Source organism: Ischnura elegans, chromosome 10 (genome assembly GCF_921293095.1).
Source record: "Ischnura elegans chromosome 10, ioIscEleg1.1, whole genome shotgun sequence".
In the NCBI taxonomy this organism is placed as follows: Eukaryota; Metazoa; Arthropoda; class Insecta; order Odonata; family Coenagrionidae; genus Ischnura; species Ischnura elegans.
In genome coordinates, this window is record NC_060255.1 from 2,419,368 (window position 1) to 2,436,882 (window position 17,515).

Genomic DNA, 17,515 nt, shown 5'->3' on the forward strand with positions numbered 1-17,515 from the left:
ACATTTTTAGAGGGTAATTTAAGGAATATAAGAGACAGTTGTCTCCCCTTTGGATCTTTATGGTCTCTTATTGTATCATACAATGTTCTCAGCTTTTGAGCCAGAACATTAACATTCTTCTTGACTTTAGGCCTGAAAAATAAAGATATAAGTAAAGTCTGCTGGTAGTTGGCCAAAATGGCCAGTTTTGGTTATAACTAACACACTTCTAGTACCCATAAACTTTGATGATCCTTTTAGCGTTGACCTCAGGTGTGGGTCCCAACTCCCGGACCTTTTCCATGAGTACTGACTCCAATTTGTTGGCATCCTCGTATATCATTGACCCTTCTTCATTATACTGACGGCAATTGTTAAACATCAACTGAAATGATAGAGAAAAGAGGGGTGCAAAAATTTAGATCACATAAATCAGCAATAAGGAACTCAGTCACTCAGTGATTCAACCTGACAGATGGTATGGATAGTTGAGAGAAAGAGTCAACCCCAAAATAATCCACAAGAAGAGAATTTTACAAATTTCGGGAAGTGGGGCCAGTTCTTTCCCCTGGGCCACCCTTCACTTTGAGGATTTTGTTTGGGGGTTTTTGAAGACTTCGCACGAGATTTGAACCCTAGACCCTTTGATCAGCAGCCGAGAGCTCTACCTTATACAGTACCAAGCTCCCCCATGCAATAAGGCTCATATAGTTTAAAATACAGATCTTAGAAGTCAAGATTACACCTGCATTATTGAAAACCCAATCACAGGCAAACCATATTTTATACAACCTTAACTAATTGAATAAAATTGTTCAGAAATGATTTTAAGTAAATAAAAATACACAAAAAAAGTAATTTTTTAACAGATCACTAAATTCAACATTGGGAAAGGCCACAAGAGTCATCCACAGAACTGTGAATCATGTTTTGTGGTTCATAATAAGTACACACCGTAGATAAACAGACAATAAAACCCACCTTAAAGTCTTCCACTATTTCCTCGATTGAGCCATAATGGTCACTCTTAATCCTTGCTTCTATTGTGAGCATGTCAATAGGCTCAGCAATCACTTGATAATAATCAGGATAGAGTTTTTTGGAGGGCTTTTCCATGAACATGAGGATTGGCTGCCTGCTGTCTTCACGCTAAAAATATTTAAGAGTTGACATTACATATTTTCATCAGCACTTAAATTGAAGACAATTCTATTGTGACAATAATAATTCTTTCAATTTGAGTTATGCAATCATCAATAATCTGAAAGAATTCTTCTGAGCACTTAGATAAAATAACTATTCACCAGTCATATGTGCATCAAATCTTACATGCAACTTTACATAGCCTTCCTTATTCTCTTAGACCTAAGAACATTCACTGACAAGCACTGACTTTTCCCTGTGTTGATTAAAGCACATGCATTCAAAATATAACTTAACTAGCATAGAACCTCGAAATACTAGAAAAGATAATTGAAGATAATTTTGAAATACGATTGAGAACATACTTTATTTTCAATTCTCATGTAACAATTTTCCTGAATGAATAACATTGCTCAGTTGACTCTTTGGTTGAGAGAAGTATGATTTATTGTTCACATGCCATGAAGTGCTTGAATATTAGCAAAGCATTAGTAGAGAAGTAGCTAGTAATTAAATGTTTGTAAGAAAAAAGAGTTGGCTCAAAAATTTTTTTTGTAGTTTTCTCCTACCTGGTACTTTCCATAAATGCCTTACTTCAAAAACTTTTGGAATAAACAATAATCCTGGGATTATAGAGTTCATTACCAATGAATCGGCTTTCTTGGCATCATACTACCCTATGTTGTTACTACCCTATATATCCTAGCAATGACTTTAATATTAAATGTAGCCCCCATAAGCAGTAATAATATGTAATTATAAAGATTGGAATATTATAAATGAGCAAGTTTTAAGTATTTACAACCATGTATTAAAAATTTTAAACACTTAAGTAGGGCAATGAAATTGAAAATTTGGAAAATAGAGGCTATTCTGATGTGAGAATGCAATAAATGCTACCATTTTGTTGTATTTTTCTGATTTTCATCAACATTTCACCAAATGCAAATGAAGTCCAAAACTAACTTAAAGAAAAATAAGATGATAACTTAATACCACGTAATCGATTAATGTCTTATGGAGAGAGAACAGTTTCTTCTTCAATGGGGAATCTTGGGCAGCCTTCTTTCCTTGGTAGGTGCCAGGCGAGGAGCGAGATTTACTGTTTCTCTTCTTTCCCTTATCATCCTCTTCTTCACTTTCACTTTCCTGAGAGGAGGAGAAACACATTGTAATAAATGCTAGGAGAGAATCCATGACAAACTTACGGCTAGTTAATGATGAAAAACTACACAGAACATATTAAGTTTCCCAGTCACATATTATAATCATTTCTCTTAATGCACACTTTAGAAAAATAATAAATTTACCAAACAGCTAAAGGAGAATAAAGACTGACGAAGAAGATGATACAAAATAAGTGAATTTGATTTTTCATCTATTCATCGACGGTTTGTGAATAGGGAAATGATTCATAGATTTGGTTGTATCCTGTAGTGTCCAAGGATTAGAGATTCGATTGAATCCAAGGATGCAATGATTTTTGGACAAGCATGCCAAACACTGAATGCATAAGCCTTTTCTGCCACTATATCAGTGTAGACCATGAGCAGGTCCATTGATGCCTTGACCCCACCTGAGCCCTGCTAAAAATCTCCATGGTTAATGGACAACTTTTGACACAGTGGAAGCAGGCACAATGGAGAGCCCTTAATTGTTACACAAACCTACAGATAATTACTTTAAATACTGTAACTATTAAGGATTATTCATAAAATTTCCTCACAAGACACTTACCTGGTATTCCAACAGCTCTTGTACCTTGTTTTGCATCATTTTCTGGAGTTTTACAGCATCCTAGAGAAGAGTAATTTGAATCTTAGTTTAGTTTTTAATTTCAAACTACATGCAGGCACCCCCTCTAGGGTGACACTTTCCATATGGAAGAGTCCAAATTTTGCTTCCTCATTCAGTTTAGATTTACAGAGGTTAAACTAATACAAATATACAGCATATTCCTGATTATCCAGCTGCAGTTTATCGGTGTTTCAGATTATCCGTGCATGAGTTCACACTCTTTTGACGTTTTCCACTATCTTTATAAAAAAATTAAATTGGACGCTTATTATTTCCATTAGAATTCGCTTCATAAAATGAAATTATTTTATTTACTTGCTGACAAGGAATGTTTCAAGGTTACTTGGACGTCTGCTCTAGCATTGCAGATAACAGTTAGCTGCAGGAAAAATAATCTTCACTAATTTTAGAAAATTTTTCAATCGTTAACCAACCATAAATCAACACGTTGCGTACAGATGGCGAGAATTCTCGTCATTTTTTTCCCGAACGTTCCAGACGGATGACGAAGATTCTCGTCATTTAGGCGCATCAACCTAAACAATTTTAAAGCGTATCACAAGCATATACGTATTGTATTGTTTAGGTTGATGCGCCTAAATGACGAGAATCTTCGTCATCTGTCTGGAACGTTTGGGAAAAAAATGACGAGAATTCTTGCCATCCGTGCGCAACGTGTTAAGAAAAATGCTATCTATGATCTTTTAATGTATATTTCATGTCCTAAATGCACAATTATAACTGTGGCCTCGCATGTGGTTGAATACCACCCAGAACCAGAGATTTCGTCACACTCAGGTGTTTTTATGCTATGACTAGTCAAGATCAAATAGGAGAGGAAGGGAATATTAGAAGTGAAGGCAGCAGAGGAAGAGGGAGTAGAGAGAGCATGAGTCATAGCCAGGCACTCCCCTTTTTAGACAGTTTGCCGTAAGCCCTGGGTTCCTATAACCGCTGCACGGTGGCATGATCGCACACCATTTGCCTAAATGGGAGTTCCGTTTCACTGAGTTTCAAATATTGCGGTGTGTGATCGTTTTCATGGATTCATGGATCCAAGCCCCTGCATCATCCCAGGCTGGTTGTATCCCGGGCAACTTGTGTGAGACATGGCGTTGTGCCTAACAGCGTAGTTTCCTATGCCCTGCAGCAGTTTTGAAGCATTCGGGCAAACCACTTTACTGAATCCGTGATCTTGCAGCCACCCGATGCGTGGTTTTCAGAAACGTGGTATTGTTTGGAGAAGTAGGAAAATGTGTACAATCGCGTTATTGCTGCTAAAAAGATTGCGGTTGATAAAAGAAAGCTCTTAATGATTCCGGAAATCAATCTGAAATAACAGACAATGTGCGTAAATAGTAATAGATTGTTTGATTTACTTAAATTATGAAAAATGCGATGGTGGTTGGCGGAACATGGTGAAACTCCTTCATGTTGCACAAAGGTTAAGAAAAGACTTAGCTGTTTCACAAAATAAAATATATTTGCGACCGGTTTCGATACAGCGCCGATACAGGGCCAGATGATGATACGCTGTATCGAAACCGGTCGCAAATATATTTTATTTTGTGAAACAGCTAAGTCTTTTCTTAAATTACGAAATTTACATGAAATTAAAGTGGAAGTTTGGATTCTTCATTTTTTCCGATTATTCGTTTCACCTCTCCCCACCATTAGCCTGGATATTCCGGAGTTTGCTGTACATGTAGTATATACTGATACTGATGCTAAAAGCTTATTTTTCCTTGAAGCAATACTGCACATCAAGCAAGACTAAATGCTATTTGACGGTCTACTGCTGTTATGACAATAAATGTGATGCACATGAGATACCCTTACCTTATATATCCTCGAGTCTGGCCTGTTATACTTCTTAGCATTCTCAAACATGATATTCATGTCTCCTGCTACTTCACTAATGGTACCATAATCCCCACGCTGTCACACAAAAAGACAATCAATCAGTTGAAAAATATAGAAAACACACATATTCAGTATAAATGAACATACATCAACTCACCCTTAGTTTGCTCTTAATTTGGCAAAGTGATATGGGGTTTTTGATTTCATTGTAGTAATCTGGGTAGAATCTTCTAGATGGTAACCGCCAAAACGGTTCACTGAGAAGATAAGCTGAAAAATTTGGCAAGCAAATTAATAAGGAAGAATTTTATACTGCATTATCGACAAACCAACAAATAGTAATTTATGGTCACAAAAAGCATGATGCATTAGTTAAGATAAAATATACTGTTTTATGAAGTACATACTTGCAATAATGCATTTTAATAATTGCTGTTCAGGTCACAATTAGAATGTGATGATAAAAAAATAAGGGAAGGACCTAAATTGAAGACATGCAAAAAATTTTTAATATAAAATGGTGAGGAATGACATATTAGGACATATTCTTGAATATTGGATTACAACACAACAAGTACTATTTACCAACAAAACTTACAAATTCACAATATTTTTTAATTTTGAAAACATTTTCAGACAAGTAGGAAACAAATTCATGACATCAGTGGCAGACATGACCTTAATGCCACAAGCATGTACGACATATGATGTGTATGCCTTCAGTTTCATTCCCTCAGCATGACTTTAATTGAAGTTATTTAAATCACCCAGCATCAGAGAGAGATCTTCAAGACTTAGTGCAAATATTTATGTAATATTTTTCCCTTTAGAAATTCAAATCAGGAACAGGACATGGAAGGCCATAAAAGCAATAGGTAGTATCATCTTACATGCATACAAAATGCAAGTTTATACATGTGCTTGCATATATGCATACATATATGTACTTGCAGTTTGTACATATGAAATTGAACAATAAAAATGGCCAATGAAAATGCAGGACATAAACGATGTGTAGTACATGCTTGAAGCCTGGATTAGGCTGGATGCAGATATTGTTCTGCATAAGCTGGGTTATATGGATTTAACCAGGGTTCATACCCACTTTCCATTTACAAAATCTTTGAGTTCTCCAGTTTACCAGCCCAAATTTTTGAAATTTCCCAAACTTCACGTGAATGGCAAAACATTCGGACATTTCCTGGATAAGTGTGGTGAGATCTATCATGAAATGCGACATTAAGTAGTAGACATAAAGTCAAGCAGTTTGCACTGCTCCTTGCCACTCAGTCAGGGAAAGAACAAAACACACAACCAAACGCATCTACACTCCACATTCTCAATTACGATATTCACCTTCTTACAAAAAAGTTTTCATTAGAGATGTGCGAATAGTATCGGCCAATACTCGAATGCTAGAAAGTATTCAATATTCGAGCTCTCGAATAATTATGCGAAAAGTACGAGCTCGAATAATTTGAATTTTGCGCCATACAATGTCGCACGCACGTCGTTGGTAGATGAATTGGAAACAAAGCAGGGGACTCTAGTCGTTTAGAGCAAGCAGTACCATTTTAGGCAAGTTGACGAACTACATCAAATTCGCGGAAAAGAGTGGTGAATAGATATACAGTAGAACCTCGGTTATACGACCCTCAGTTATGCGATGACCTCACTTATACGCCGATTTTTTTTGGTCCGGTGAATAACCCCATATGAACCCATGTATTTCCAACCTCAGTTATGAAACTTTTCACTTATACGACGAACTCGGTTACGAAACTTATTTTTCCAGTCCAATGAGATAAAATACCTCACTTATACGACTTTTCAGACAACTGCTCTACGAGAAGATTGCGGTACGCGCGCCGATTTTAGTCACAGGAGCAGGGGTAGTATGTGCTCATCACATAAATATGTCATTGAAGAATACTAAGTTTTAATAATGAGCGATGCTGTTTATTAGATATTAATTTTAACTGCAGTAGATGATCGTTAATTCGGAATATCTATCTCTAACGGAAGATTGTCTAGAATTTTCCAAGGTTATGTTTTCCGTCGCCCCAGCGAAATAACACCTAAATGAGCCGTTAAAAATCCTCCCGTACCAAAAATTTGGCTTCCAAGGTCATCCAAAAGAGATTATCGTATTTGCAGTATAGACGTAAGTCGATGGTGATTCAACACGATGGTAAAAACAGCATGCATGGTCTCATTCCGCGGGCTAATCCCGCATCCGCGGGACAAATTGAGCCGGGGGAAAGTTGCTTACGCGGCGCGCCGATCAAAACTGACCCAACTTGTATCTCAGTGGGTTTAAATGAAACAAAGTTGGACCTTGAGTAGCTATTAGCTTGAGTCTGCCCGGTGACAAGCGTTTATTTTTTAACTGAACGAGAGTTAGTACGAATGTCCTCGGAGAATAACTCGCGTCGTCAGTCGTAACGTAATCATTAAAGTCAAATTCAAAACGTGAAAGATAAGGCAGTTCCTTTCGACTCTGGAATGACTTATAACCATTATATCGAAGTACATAAAGTGTCCGGTGTTGTGATCAGATATGGGGAAGCAAAATATTACGTGAAGATGAGTCACACGGCTTGTGAGTCGAAGTTCCCGGCGCTGAATTCGCGGAAGAATGCCGACATAGAAGCTATACCCGGTAGATTCAATCTACTATTGCTAAAATTTCACGGGAAAATTCTTTTTTAGTGCGTAAAAATTATTGAGAGGGGAGATTTTTTCGGGCTCTTAATATATTTTTGTTCAATCATCACTGACGGCAGTTGCGCGGTTATTTCAAATGCTCACTTAAAAGAAGTGATCTAAGCACCGGAAAAGTCTTACAATTAGTCACGGAATATCCCGGATACCAGTGGCGCAACTAGGAATAAGCTTTGGGGGTGATGGTAGTACCTGAGGGGCGCTCCCCCCCTCCCCCCTCCCGAGGCATCGGGGATTCCCGGAAAATTTAAAAAAAGAGCATGCCTGTAAATATGTTTTACATCATTTTGGCACCTAAAATTTAACTTTGAGTAGATGCAGTTGCTGTTTATCAAAGCTAGACTTTTGTTTTAAATTTTTTTTTCAATTCTCTGCGGCTTTGGAGGGGGATATATCCCCTCATCGACCCACAGTAATTACGCCACTGCCGGGTGCTCCATATTATCTATGGCATGGTATTTAGAGGGAGGAATCCGACAGCTGGGGTCATTTTTGCCATGAGGTAAGGGAGGGAGTATAGAAACCCTGAGTTGGAATTAGCCAGGTTGTAACAATAGGCTTAACCAGGGCTTAACGTTCCATCTGCCGGACAGGGTGTTGCACTGGAAGTTCCGTCCACACTACTTTCAAGCAGGGATACAGCCATCTCTGTAAACTTTCTGCCTCGGCCATGACATGAACCCAGGTCCATAGGGTGTGAAGCCTTCGTGATGCATTAGTGAAATTTTGCTCCCTAGTTATGGGGTTAATTTGGATTACTTTCCTTAGGTATTTCATTTCTTTAATCTACAATCTTGGGTTTGCCTATAGGTGGTAAAATTAATTTCCTGAAACTGATTTTAATGAGTCAACTTTTTTCAAAAATTGGCTTCTCTGTGAACATTTAGAGTCATCATTTCGAAATTGCTCCAGTATGATAGCCTTGCAGCTTAGTACCGGAAATGCTAGTTGTTCAACTGTGGGTAATGCTGTTCAAGAATGCTAAATTATGTTTCTCTTTAAGTAACACATCATTTGTGATGTTGCTTGTGGGTAAATAAGATTATTAGGCTTCAATTTCTTGCCTCTAAATGAGTAATTGCATCCTGGAAACAAACCGGCCCCTGTAGGAAAGGATTTCATGCTGAATACCAAAAAACCTCACATATGAAACTTCCTCACTTATGAAACTTTTTTTGGTTTTCCGCTGAAAGTTTCATAAGTGAGGTTCTACTGTAGTTCGACGTGGGGAACCGAAAATGATTGGGGGGAATATCCGAAAATGATCGTTTAGTATACTTTGTGCAATTCTAGTATTGGGGGTATCCCAAATTTGAGATATTCGAGCTATGATTTAACATTTGAGTTCGAGAAATCTGCAATTCGACCCGTCTCTAGTTAAAACATATAAATGCGCAGTATCGCTTTGACGCTCTCCCTTCTCACCTCAATTGATTTTCTTTAAATTTCATTTCTAGGTATATGCTTTTTCTTGATTTTTCTACCCCCACTCCTATTTTATGGTCATTGTTGCCCTGGTTTGTACTCCGTATGGCTCTATCGAAATCACCTGAGGGCCTACGACTGATGGGAGGGAATGAAGCCATTGTGTTTGAGACTCTCTAGCGGACTCTTCTAGGTGTTGATACTATTCATACGGAACTCGGGCACCGCTCCATCGGTATTCTCCCCCGTGAATACAGATGACCATGAAGGCTTGAGCAAGCCTCCACGTTGAAGTCTACTCGCCCAATAACCTATGATGGCAAATATATGTCTCGAACCATATTGCTTTCAAAAATCTCACTTCCACTAGCTCCACGCTTAATTAATGATCTAAATTCACTAATGTCATTCTCTAAGGAGGAGAGATAAATTACTTCGGTAGGCTGGCTATCTGGACCGCATGATGAGTAATGCTTTTGGCCATTGCACAGCAATGGATTTCGATCAATATACAAGCAAAGAAGAAGATTTGAGGCAAGCAATACTATTAATATACGTAAAATGATAGCAATTTCGTGTTTACTTAGCGCAAGTTCCCATTTCATCAAGAGAGCGTTTAAGGTATTTGATTAGGCTACACAGCATTGGGATGTTTCCCATAGGAACGAATTTGCGCTATATCAACATTGCGCTAGGCCAGGCATGGGTGTACTATGGGTGAAGCAGAAATCTCCAATGCATTTTTCCAACTATTTCCTTGCTTAAAATGCTTAAATAACCTTAGAAATATGCCATGCTTGGTCTCATTATTCTTTGAATTACGTGCACATTACTAATATTTCAATCTAATATAAGAATATGTAATACCAATTGCCAAAAGTCATTGTTAGACACCTTTTGGGCTAATAGGTGACTCATGCAGCAGTTGACCTCCAGAAACAGGGAACTTTGAAGCAGTAAGCTGAAAAAGGTCATGTAAAAAAAGGTTTCTTTTGTTCTCGTGTAACTTATTTTCTTTTGAAGCTAAGGTTTTAGTAATACAATCCACGCGTGAGCTGGAATCTTTTGCTTGATTTTGGAGAAAAGGAAAGCTTAGAGGGGGGAGTTGAGTGCTGAATGGAGGGGGATAGCCGATCTTGGGAAATGTGCTTATGTTACTATCCCACGGAATTGAGCTTCTCCCAATAGTAGTTTCCTCTCGTGGGGAAGATTCAAACTATGTGCCTCCCTTAATTAGCCATAAATGACACATTGTATATATTTCGTCCCATTTTCGTCAAATGATGGATGCATGAAAATTATATGTCGGGACCGCTATTATTCAAGCTATGATTTACTATTCGAATTCGATATTCGAGTTTGAGAAATCTGCTATTCGACCCAGGGGCAGCTAGGAATCAAGGCTAGGGGAGGTTTTAGGCGCAATACACTGGGTGGCCAAGAGTGTGGAATACCCACCAGGGTAAGCGGGTGGTGCGGGGGCCCTCCCCCGAGAACAATATTTAGAGAAATGGTTCAAAATGTTGAGTTTTATGGCTTACTGAGGGATATTTTATTGATACAGGAGACCAAAAAACCGGAGGTTCGTAATAACGAAGTTCGTGGGAATGTTTCTTTTAGAAATCGTCGAAAAAAAACCGTACATGATAAACGCGGTTAAATTACGTGGAAATATATATATATAAACAGGAAAACTCGTTTTAATTTCTCAACAGAAGAATGCGGCATGACGTAATCGAGGGTTGATATCTTTCCGAATACGGTAAGTTCGATATACGAACTAGATGCGTTCCAAGACCTTGTTCTCAAGTTGATAAACCTACAGTCCGACCGCCGAGATTTGTCCTATGACAGTTTATGTCCTATCACAGCCTATATGACAGTTGTCTTATGCAGAATGGTCTAGGTCGGGGCAGTGTTGCCAGGTAAGAAAGGGAAACGTCTGAAAAAGATCTCCGTGAAGAAAGGAGCCGGAAGGGACGACAAGTGTGAAGGACCCAGAGGAAGAACCACTTGTTTTGGTGATCGAAGAAAAGGCTTGTTTTGGTGGATCAGGCTTATGTTGGTGCTTTGACAACATTCTATGAGTGGTGTTTGCGATGGTGTGAGGTGCGTATGGGAGACAGCGATTGGCTGTAAACCATGCTGGCGCAGGGTTCTCCGCTCCTCCTACTGTGCCACCATCGGGCAACTCTCGCTGGCCGGACTGTATGCAAGGCATCGAGGAGTATGGTTATCCTGCAGAATGCCACAATGCATAGCAATTGTGCTCTAATTAACGATTGAGAGGAATTGATCTAGCTGGGCGTGCAACACAGCCGGAGCGGAAAAAAATTGCTCTCCGCGGCAAGAAAGAATGTGCGAAACGCTGAACAGTTCCTAACTTCACACCAGATTCAATGATACCTTGTTCAGATTATGCCTAGAGTGCAAGTTCCTCTACGCCGCTCTGCGTAGTAATGGCTAAATCAAAATACGCCAAATTTGAAATTTTTGCATGCTGGTATCTGAAAGTTTGTAAATCGAATGTGCATAGGAACAGGACTAATAGTGCATCAAATTTACGAGCAGTAATGAGTCGGTCACTATGATTCCCTGTAATGAAGCTTATCATATGACGCTGCGTATATGGTGAAGAAATAACCATAATTGACGCTCTTGGTCACAGCACATGAGGAGAACTTAAACGTGAAGCAATTATTAAAACTTAGTGTAGTGAATATCCACCTAAATGCCATTGCTTAAGTGTGGGACTTCATAATAAAGTTCATTTTGTAACCGCCGATACTGCGACTCAGGTTCGCAATTTCGTAAAAACAAAAATTTCGTCATAATGCTTCTTTTCCTATAGATTGGATAGGCCTTTTCGTCAGGACCAACGATTTGCTTCGTAATAAAGAGAACTTCGTAATAACATTGTTCGTATTAATGAGAGTCTACTGTATTTACAATATTCTATAAGTAATATTAATTCCAATTAAGTAAAATGGATTAAACTTAAAAATTTCTCTGAGCTCTTGGGAGGTTTTGATCCCCCAAAACTCCCCCTCGTTGCGCCACTTATACGACCCATCTCTCGTTATTAATGATTCTTCGTTATAATGATGTTATTTTTAATTACGGCTTTAAATGATGTTATTGATGCAAATGATTTCATTAAATTTGAAATAAAAAGTTGATTTTAAAACTGTATTTGGTATATAACTATTTATTTGTATATTCATCTAGTGGAATAGATGAATGACATTTAATATGCTTTGTGCAATTATAGTATTCGAAAATTGTGATACTCGAGTATTTGAGCTATGATTTCATATTCAAATATGATATTCGAGTTCAAGAAATCTGCTATTCGACCCATCTCTAGTTTTTATGAATGTTTCTTTTAGGAATCATCGCAAAAAAACATTCATTGCCAAAACTTCTTTTCTCTTCAATATCCTGTACCTAAGAGTCCCATTGCAGAATAGCTTCAGATTCATGTATATAACATGCACGATTAAATTATGCGCAAATACAGAACACTCCCGATAATCCGGGGTAATGATGGGGAGAGACGGCACGAATAATCAGAAAACACAGATAACCCAAAACTTTCACTTAAATGTCTTGTAATGTTCATAATTTACGTAAAACAAACAATATATTATAATTTATGCAGTTATTTTGTTATTTTAGAGTGCTTCCCAGACTCAATGAGAGCTTTCTTCACCAGTTTGCGATCTTTTTAGCGGAGATAACATGGTTATACTTGCATTAATAATGCTCCATGTAAGGTCTGGTATCGAACCGCACTTCCGCTGCTGGGTGATCACGGATACAGAAAAGTGGTTTGCACGAATGCTTCAAAACAACTGCTCGACGTCGGAAACTACAATGCCAGGCACCACGCCACGTACCCGCATCTCGCGCAAACTGGCCGGCTTGCAACTGCTGCAGGACGTGTATCTATGATCATGGAGCGTGGTTGTGCACTGCGAGGCTTGGAAAAGGGGAACATGATGTTGCCGTGAATGCAGCTACTGCGCAATCATTTCCAATTTACGAAGGAGAATCTTATGGAAATAATAATCCCGGTGTATCCTAGCATTAATGCAGTAATTTCAGTGATTCTGTTCTGATTTTATTTTTTTATAAAGACCACGGAAAATATTGAACGAGAGTGAAAATCATGCACGGATAATCCTCAACACAGATTTACCGCAGCTGGATAGTCGGGAGTCAGCTGTGTATAAAAAATAGAGCATTAGTTTTGTTTTTATTAATTGAATAATGCAGCATGACGCAATCGAGGGTTGATATCTTCCCGCATAGAGGAATACCTCAGTATATGAACAAGATGAGATCCAAGACCTTGGTGATCACTCAATAAAGCTATGCAAGGGATCGAAACCTTTGGTTATCCTGCAAAATGCAACACTGCATTACAACTGTGTGACAACTCATGATTGTGACTCGTGAGCTAATCTAGCTGCACGTGCGAAGCAGCTTGAGCAAAATGAAAATTGCTACCTGCAGGAAAGACAAACAGGTGAAACGCTGACAGTTCCTGACTTCACAATAGATTAAATGATACTTTGTTAAGATTATGTCCAAAGTGCTTTAAGTGTTCCTCTACATCACACTGTATTGCAGCAGCGAACTCCAAATGTGCCAAATTTGAAATTTTGGGCACGCTTGATTTTTTGAATGTTTGTACCTCTGAAAGTTTGCAAATGGAATGTTCGTAAGAAGAGGATTTAATGTACGTCCAATTTACGAGCGCTGACGAGTGGGTAATATGATTCCACAGGAATAAAGCTTATTATATGATGTTGCGTGCATACTGAAGAGAGAATGAAAATCAATGCTTTTGGGCAGAGGTTGAGAAATCATTATAGCTTATCAAAGTGTACATCCTCCTAAATGACATTGCTTATTCAAGGAACTTTGTCATAAAGTTCTTTTTGTGACCACCAGGATGGAAGTTCGTAATTTCGTAATAACGAAAATTTCGTAATAATATTTCTCTTAATATAGATTGGATGGAACAAGTAAAGAGAGATGTGAAAGAGAAGAAATACGTAGGTGTGAAAAGATTAGCTGATAGGAGAACTGAGTGGAGAGCTGCGTCAAACCAATCCTAGGATTGTTGACCAGTGATGATGATGATAGATTGGATTGGCCTTTTCGTCTGGACCAAAGTTTTGCTACATAATAACAAGAAATTCACAATAACGTTGTTCGTATCAAATCGAAACTTGAAGCTTTTACGTGGTGGAAGGTCTCCATATTAATAATGAAAAACACTTTGTTACTTCCACAAAATTCACAGAGTTTCTATTTTACTACCGGTTTCGGCAATTACACCATTTTCAATACATGTACAGTGGAACCTCGTTAATGCGAGTACGGGCTATAGCGAGACCCCCGCTATTACGAGATATAGCCGATGCACCGTCAATTGCCCTATAATAAGCATGTTAAAATATTCGTTTTTACGAGGCCCTTTAGGTGTTGGCTCTCGCCATAACGAGGGTTTCACCGCCGGAAAAACTTACATCAAGACTCCTTAATCTCTGTAATTGCTAGCGATCTATTAGAAATGAAGTTAATGGAGTGCTCAGTCTCCAATTTATGTGGTAAACTGTCATTTGATAAATAAGTAGTTAATTTTGGTGAAAATATTGTGGCATTAGCATTCGCTAATGCTAGATCTTTTGTTCCTCGGGTGTCAGAAAGTAGTCGTCAGCATACCCGCACGTCCATGAGTTGCATGAATAGAAAGCATTTGATAGCAGACACCATGGCCAAAAAAAACACCAAACACGTCTAAGCGAGAAAATAAAAATAAAGGAGTACCGTATAAGCGCGTGTAAGAGGCGCACCTTTTTTCCCAGTCATTGCAGCCGAAAATGGGGGTGCGCCTCTTACATAAACTTCTTATCTTCCCCCCTCCCCTTCACCAGTCGCAAGTCCAAGGGGAACTGAGTGGCCTTGGTTTTCAGCGTGAGTCAGTCATCTGAAACCCTGGGTCAAAATCAAGCGGCAGGCAGGGAGTTTCTCCCTTAGTGACGCATTTTTAAGATGCTCGTGTTTGCTTTTCTTACTCCTAAGCATCGCGCCGTCACGTCGGTACCCCAGAGGTGAACATGGAAAAGATCGTGCGAGGTGATTTGCTCCGGAGCGCGCTAAATTTAATGCCACGAGTGGGCATCCTGCCCAATTTATACTGCATAGAGTAATCGCTTATCACACGTAGATAAACACGTAGTTTTGAAGGACATACCAGGTTAATAGTCAACATCTATCTTGCCGAGCAATTTCCATTACTCTGAGCACCTGATTTTTCAAAAATCATCTTCAGGCGCTGATATGAGGATTTTTGCTACTGAAAATTATATTGGTGTCAAAACCTGCGGTTTAAAAAATTCGAACGAGTGTGTTCATTGTTGGACTAAATGGTGGATAGAAGAAATCGAAAATGCTAATAAGTGAAGAGCGCTGAAGGAGGGGTCAAAGGGAAGGAGCCCGCTCCCTCCCCTCCGTATTTCAAGCTACGAGGCTCTGAGTGAAGGAGCAAGGGAAGAACACGTCCGATCTTGCATGTGACATCGTTGCCTTCAAAGCGAAGGGGCGAAGGCGCAGCAATGTGATACATGCAGTTTGCGTTGCCTGAAGTTTCCAGTCCGTCTCGTCTTGTTTAAATGCGCTCATGCTACGCTTGTTTCTTCCGAAATTGTGCTGTTAGGACTATGTTGAATATTAGTAGCCTTGTTTTAGCTATAAATCTTTGTGTCAATCAATTAGAGCTCAAAAAACTTAAATGCTGTCAGATATACGTCGCGTTAGGTCTAATTCTTTTTAGAACCTCGTGCGTGTCATACAATTGCTGAAAGATATCAAGATATCTTCGAGCTCAGAAGGAGACTCACCTAGCATTTGACCTCCAGAAACTCGGAGAATTGAACCTGGTAGACCGAAAAAGGTCAGTTGGTGAGATGGGGTAGGTATGAAACACGTTTCCATTGGTCCCCTGTAACTTGATAATTTCCTATTTTCCTGTGGAGTCTCGGAAAGGAAAAAAACGGCCGAGGAATTGGCTGATGGAGGGCCGAGTGTAGTTCCGTTAGGCCCCTTGCACACACACCGATTTTGGGCGGCAGGTAAAATATCGGCCGATATTTTACCGGCGAAGAGATGCTTGCACACACGCCGGATTTTTACTGGTCAAACGATAAGTTGCTATGTATTTTGAGCTGGCGCCGGCGATCCACAGTGACAATGGCCGGCAGCTAACTGGCATTTAGCCGATGCCGGCGCGTGTTCGGTACGTGTGCAAGCTCCAATGCTCTCCCATTGTTCACTATTGGAATGTGGACGGCCGATATTTTACCGGCCGTCCAAAATCGGTGTGTGTGCAAGGGGCCTTAAATCTACGACGTGGTTATTATCCTACGGCGCTGAGATTGCCCCGATTGTTGTCCAATCTCTTGGGAAAGTTCATGCTATGTGCCTGTCGTGTTTTTCCTTCAAATTTTCCACGGCTGCAATTCTATTGCAATACTCCTGCGAAAGCTTTTAAACAAAATTGTTCGTGAGTATGACAAGCAACGTAGAGCGATGGCGTATGCTAAGAGAGGATCGTAACTCTTTCTACTCCCTCTTATGCCTCTATTACCGCCGCAGTTATCAAAATTTCCTCTTTCAAATAGTACTGAAAGAGGAAATTTCGATAACTGTCGAAATTCCAGGCATACGTCTGCAACACCACACGATAGGATTAAAAAAATGCGGCAAAATTTTTTTTCTTTATAACATCCTTCCTCAAAATAGGGGTGCGCCTCTTACACATGATTATACGGTAATATGAGATTGTCGAAATTAATTTAACTTCCTATTCGTTCTTCACAATTTAAAAAAAAAAAAAAAAAAAAAAAAAAAAAGCGCCCAAGGAATGCAGACTATGTAGAGTTATAAGGAGCTTTGTTCGGGTGGTTTTGCCCACTTCAATCTGCAGGAACTTCTGAGAAAGGGGCTACGCCTAAGCCTAAAGCAAAGTATTTCAGGGATAGACTGCGAATCGAGAATTTCACGAGTGCGGAAGGTTGATTATACTAATGCAAAGCACCAAAGCGTTATCTCCCCTCATAATTGCTGGTGATGCCTGCGGTGTAAACCCGAAGTCGTGGAAGAAAGGACTCAGATCATAAGTATCTTAAGAAGTATTCCCCGCGTGATATAACATAGACGAAACGGAACTTTTTTACATCCTACTCCCCGACAAAATCCTTGCAGTACGAGGTATTTCTTGCAATGATGCCTCCAAAGGTATGTAGTGCGCCTTAGCGATGATGTAGGATGTACGATGCAATGATAATGAGCGTAAATTGTCCCGATGGACGTATTTATTCTCCGTTGCGGATTCACAAGGGTGAACTATTCGCGCCAGGGGTCGGAGTTGTACTGGCGTTCTCTTCCATCACGTGGGTAGCCAAGCATCCCCAGGTGGCCGCTGGAAGAACTACCAGAACAACTGACTCTCGTTTGCAGTGCCGTGTTAAACTCTGTGTATTATCTCAAATACGTCGCGAGCGTAACACTC

The 17,515-nt window shown here is 39.4% G+C and overlaps 1 protein-coding gene across 13 annotated transcripts in view; it reads right to left on the reverse strand.

Annotated features, from left to right (window-relative positions):
* The window catches only part of LOC124167310 (protein polybromo-1), a 116,357-nt gene that overhangs the window by 83,482 nt on the left and 15,360 nt on the right, over positions 1-17,515 (reverse strand). For 11 of the 13 annotated variants that reach the window (XM_046545267.1, XM_046545265.1, XM_046545266.1 and 8 more), the window contains exons 9-15: positions 4,940-5,052; positions 4,759-4,857; positions 2,860-2,919; positions 2,119-2,271; positions 961-1,128; positions 216-364; positions 3-132 (exon numbers count right to left, since the gene is read on the reverse strand). In XM_046545267.1, coding sequence (XP_046401223.1) covers positions 3-132; positions 216-364; positions 961-1,128; positions 2,119-2,271; positions 2,860-2,919; positions 4,759-4,857; positions 4,940-5,052 — 872 coding nt within the window. The remainder of the gene's footprint in view (positions 1-2; positions 133-215; positions 365-960; positions 1,129-2,118; positions 2,272-2,859; positions 2,920-4,758; positions 4,858-4,939; positions 5,053-17,515) is intronic. The other 2 variants (XM_046545274.1, XM_046545264.1) reach the window with 1 other exon arrangement.